Genomic DNA, 4,671 nt, shown 5'->3' with positions numbered 1-4,671 from the left:
GGAATGGGTACTCGGGACTCGGGTACCATTTAACATTCCAACTTTCAACAGCCAACAGGTGTCGATTACGAGCACAACTACCATCGCTTTCCATCGAAAATGCGGCAACGTCGAGCGTTAGTCCATGGGCATGGACCGAAGCTGAACAGAAAATGCCCCCTTTGAACTGTGACGTTTTAGCTGCGCAGCATCTAGAGCAAAGCAACTAAGGTAGTGGGCAATTTAAGAGGGTTCAAGGGTGGAGAGGACGCTGTCGCGTGTCAAAACTTTTACCCATCGACTACAGAATATAATTGCCTCTCTCCTTTCCACTCGTGTGGTTTGCCGTACGGAGATTGCGGCGGGGTTGCCGAGTTGAGCAGAAACTATTCAATATTCTAACAGAGGGGACTTTTCGTTAATTGCTGTAAGTCTAATCGCATTCGAAAGCTCTGCTGGTCTTAGCTCAGTTTGAAAATCAAATCAAATTATCGCGTGATCCTAGGCTTTCCGGATAAAATTCCACTTAACTTGGATTGGAAGCGAACTGAAACTTGGCATAGATCTAAGATAGTTAATTAATGATTTTGCCAATAAGAGAACAATTAAATATCTACGCGTGGGTTTTGAAAAATTCCGATTTTCCAACATCCAACCAAATCTCCAAACTCAAGAATAATTTTCGCAATCTGACAACACCGAGTATCATTTCGCCGCTTACGCTACGCTTACTTTGAAGCAGAAGTGGGCGTCGTTGCCGCTCATTTTGGCGGAGCGCGCTTTATTATGTATTTCTTTAAGGGCGCCTTGTTAGCATCATATAAGGAATGTAGGGAATCGGGAATTGCTGCTCAATTAGCTACCCCATTAAGCTTCCACATTTCCTTTTAATGGATCGAATGTCTAATGAAACGTCTCCGAGATCCCGAAATGTCTCGCAACTAACAGACTTGCGTAACCCGAAATTTTTACCTTAACGACCACGTTAACAGTCGTTATCACGAGCGTACGAGCGTTTAATTACTGTATTGTTCTTCGCGGCAACGAGCAGTTTAGTTCCATACCATCTCTTTGAGTCGCTCGTAACTGATGAATAATATCATAATTATTTATTTGCCTTGAAGGCGAAACTGCGCACGTGACTATTTCGATTTCAGCAGCAGTGTGATTATAGAAAGCGGATTAGTTGCAAAATGCAAAGTCATGGAAGCAACACGTTGATACTGCAAAGCTTACAAAATACGGAAAACTTTGACCATCTTGAAAGCGTACATTCAGATCAAGATCAAACTGGGTACGTTTATTTTTAGGTATAATAAACTGAGATGCGGATCGTTGTGGATTTTATTCATAAATACCCTTCGCGGGGTGGTTCTTTTTCGACCTGAAACGTCTGGAAACCCGGTAAAGGCGGTCCAGTTGTCGGTCGCTTTGAAAGACAAGGGGCAATTAATTCCAAAAAATAGCTATTTATATGTGACCAGCCAGATCGGGGAGCGCGTTTAGTGATTACTTAGTGTTATCTTACGAGCGTCGCGAGGTCGGCGATACTTCACGAATTCATGCCATTAAAGTTCGTTCACCATTTTATCTACAAATATGCGTTCAAATGCCAGAAATCGAAGATTTTATGAGGGAAACGTTTTAATTTCCAGTGATCTGTCCTCATTTCTAATTATTGTCATACGGAACGAGTAATATATACACGCTTGATGTCAATAGAAGAGCATGAAAGTGCAAAGTGGCTGTTATTTGCACAGGCTTAAGTAAAATACACTGAACGATTATTTAAAATTCAACCTTCGCGACCTCTCTCTACTGATAAGAAGAGACGAGCAGCGATATTGGGACAATAAACAATTTCATTTGCCTTTTTTGAATAAGAAAAAATACACATTTTTATTAATCACTCATTTGTATAATTCATTGAGTTGATCAAAGCGGGTTCAGCAGTGTATACACAACAAACCACGTGCTTTGCAGATTAACAACAATTAGTATATTTTAAAGATGTGTTAAATATTGCGGTTCTATATGGTAATCACGGGACCATATCCTTAAACAAGCTGATGTCAATATAACAGTGCCCATAAACCGCACGACATTCTAGTAGTTCCGTAGCTCACTATTTAGAGGCTTCGTTTCACCACAAATTCCTCCCGATATAAGCTCCCATAAAATGAGCAACATGAGTCTCAGCTTAAGTGTCTCTAATGGAGTAAATAATCCCGTATTCGGTAAGTCGGCGTTCAATGCGCTCTAAGATTGAGAGTTCATTCTTAATGTGGAAAAATGCAGGAATTTCTGACGAATTTGGCGGTATATACAGAGATGGGAGAACGAACGTAAATAATGAGAATGAAATCTCTTTGGACGCTCGGTATAATAATACATTACGCGGCGATTTGAGGTAGGCAATCCATTGAACGTCAACATACATATCATTAACACCAGCCTGAATTAGAGTTGATAAAAATAAACTAGCTTTTTGGTGTCCGCTTCAGTGTCCGACTTTGTATTGCTAATATTTCTAAAGAAACTAATTCTTTTGGAAAACGCCTCAAATGGCATCAGAAACACAAGCCAGGTATTAATCCTAACTCACATATTTATTAAGATACATCTTACATATTTTTTTACAGAAAAATGAATTTTCAGCGCTGCCCCACTTCCTGTCGCAGACCACCCCTGGCAACCCACGTGGTGGCCCCAAAAATGCAAGTGGTGCCCCTCATTTCAACAAGTATCCAGGACAATAGCATTCATCTTAGTAGCAGTAGTTACTTGGTTCACTCTATATATCATCTTGGGTGACACAGTGCTACCACCCAAGGGGCAAATTTTCCAAATTGTATTTTTGAGCGTCTCCGCGATGCTTGCCGGGTGGGTGATCAGCACCACGAACTTACCGGCCCTTATAGGGAATTTATTTATCGGAGCCCTATTTCAGAATTGTAAAATTGTTGATTTGGATGAATCATTCGCCGAAGTTAACAAGTTTTTACGGTAGGAAAAATACTTCTTCACAGCAAAGTTCTAGTTCTTGTTTTGCAGAGGGGTAGCTCTGATAGTGATCTTGGTCAGGGCAGGTTTGGGTTTAGATTCAGTAGCTCTGCGCCGGCTCAAATTTGACATTATCAAACTGGGAATCTTGCCATGGATCACGGAGTCTCTAGTCCTAGGGAGCCTAGCCTATTATTTCCTCAAAATGCCCTGGATTTATGGCTTGGCTTTCGGCTTTGCCCTATCGGCAATTTCCCCTGCAGTAACTGTTCCGTCTTTGCTAAGGTATGTACCTGAAACACTTTTTACTACTGAGCAAACGCTCGATTGAAGGTTGAAAGCCAAGGGCTATGGGATTTACAAGGGCGTCCCGACATTGCTGATGGCAGTAACAGCTTTAACTGACGTATTTTCAATTGTGGGCTTCGCCATTGTCCAAAGCTTCATTTTCTCTTACGGCACCCTCACGGATATCATAATAAAGCTGCCAGTGTGCCTCATTGGGGGTGTAGGATTCGGCCTTTTGTGGGGCTTCATTTGCAGTTATTGCCCGGAAAGCCGAGACCCAATGGCAGTCAGTGAAATCGGCTCTTTACAGTAACGAGTTTATAGCTTAGTGAATGTTGTAGACGCCGTTAAGGGTGCTCTTAACCCTTGCTGGAGGAGTTATTTCGGTGTTCGGAAGCAGCGCTGTGGGTTTCGCGGGGGCAGGGTCTTTAGGCTGCGTGGTAGCTCCGTTCATTTCCTCTTTAGGGTGGCGTAAGCAAGGGTGGCCGGTGGGGGACAACCCCGTGTCCAAATGCTTCAAATTCTTATGGGTCATTTTTGAGCCTGTTCTGTTCGCCATTAGTGGGGCACAGATCAAGTTATGCCAACTGCAAGGAAATATCATTTTGATTGGTATACACCGTATTTAACAAATATTCATGATTAACGCATGTATATTTAAGGGGTGGGAATCCTCTTAGTAGGGATTATAGCCAGGACTATTGTCACCATAGTGTCAGGAATTGGATCAATTTTTTCTCTTAAAGAAAAGATATTCTGTTCAATGGCGATGTCCACAAAAGCAACTGTGCAAGTATGTTTCAAAAACATTATTACAACCGTTAATAGGAACTAAAGGAGAATTTTAGGCTGCTCTGGCTCCAGTGCTAATGGGGCTGATTTCCGACCACAAAAGCAAGGAATATAAATACGCCGAAAGCATTATGATGATATGCATTTTGTCCATTATAGTAACCACTCCCCCTTTGGCCATTTTTATGGACGTTTTTGGCACCAAGTTTCTGAAGAGGGACGTTATCCCCGAGGATGCTAGATAGGGAATTTTAATAAAGAAAACTGTTTTTGTTATGGATCATATGTATACAGGACCGGCCTTTGCCAGTCTGGGCGAAATTTTTGAATCATCGCCCTCCTAAATCAACAAACACTGTCGGCCAGGAATTTTCGCCGCCCTGGGCCGTCGCTTAAGTCCCCCCCCCCCCAGGCCTGTACTGTATGTGCGTAAAAAAACTGTTAATTTGATTATAATTTAGTATCAGTTCTTTAATTCGAATATTTAACCAATTGATTGATCAATCATTATTCTCAACAGAACAAACAAACACCAAGCACCTGCTTGTTTTGTTTTATTTAACCTTTCATTATCCCAGTTATCAACCAATTGAACCTGGACAAGCACAG

The 4,671-nt window shown here is 41.8% G+C and overlaps 1 protein-coding gene across 5 annotated transcripts; it reads left to right on the top strand.

The window, feature by feature from the left end:
* Window positions 1–988: 988 nt before the first annotated feature.
* LOC136345944 (sodium/hydrogen exchanger 9B2-like) lies at window positions 989–4,605 on the top strand. Of its 5 annotated transcripts, XM_066294678.1 has the most exons (9): window positions 1,302–2,216; window positions 2,278–2,389; window positions 2,444–2,566; window positions 2,638–2,985; window positions 3,034–3,267; window positions 3,316–3,556; window positions 3,612–3,882; window positions 3,933–4,063; window positions 4,119–4,605. In XM_066294678.1, the coding sequence occupies exons 3-9, from the start codon at window positions 2,544–2,546 to the stop codon at window positions 4,305–4,307; spliced, it is 1,437 nt and encodes a 478-aa protein (XP_066150775.1). In that variant the 5' UTR covers window positions 1,302–2,216; window positions 2,278–2,389; window positions 2,444–2,543; the 3' UTR covers window positions 4,308–4,605. The 5 variants fall into 5 exon arrangements, with proteins under 5 accessions (XP_066150773.1, XP_066150775.1, XP_066150772.1 ...); XM_066294675.1 differs by lacking the exon at window positions 2,444–2,566; XM_066294677.1 differs by having other exon boundaries at window positions 2,278–2,566.
* The last annotated feature ends 66 nt before the right edge of the window (window positions 4,606–4,671 follow it).

Source organism: Euwallacea fornicatus, chromosome 21, assembly GCF_040115645.1.
Source record: "Euwallacea fornicatus isolate EFF26 chromosome 21, ASM4011564v1, whole genome shotgun sequence".
NCBI classification, from domain to species: domain Eukaryota; kingdom Metazoa; phylum Arthropoda; class Insecta; order Coleoptera; family Curculionidae; genus Euwallacea; species Euwallacea fornicatus.
The sequence above is the reverse complement of the archived record's forward strand: the minus strand, read 5'-3'. Positions and strand labels throughout refer to the sequence as shown.

What these genes read in the sequence shown, in the direction of transcription:
- LOC136345944 (XM_066294675.1), top strand. Translation starts at nt 2,159, where the DNA reads ATGAGCAACATGAGTCTCAGCTTAAGTGTCTCTAATGGAGTAAATAAT. An exon ending in AGTAAATAATCCCGTATTCG is followed by an intron (nt 2,217 to 2,277) that starts GTAAGTCGGCGT and finishes GGAAAAATGCAG; the next exon opens with GAATTTCTGACGAATTTGGC. An exon ending in GAAGTTAACAAGTTTTTACG is followed by an intron (nt 2,986 to 3,033) that starts GTAGGAAAAATA and finishes CTTGTTTTGCAG; the next exon opens with AGGGGTAGCTCTGATAGTGA.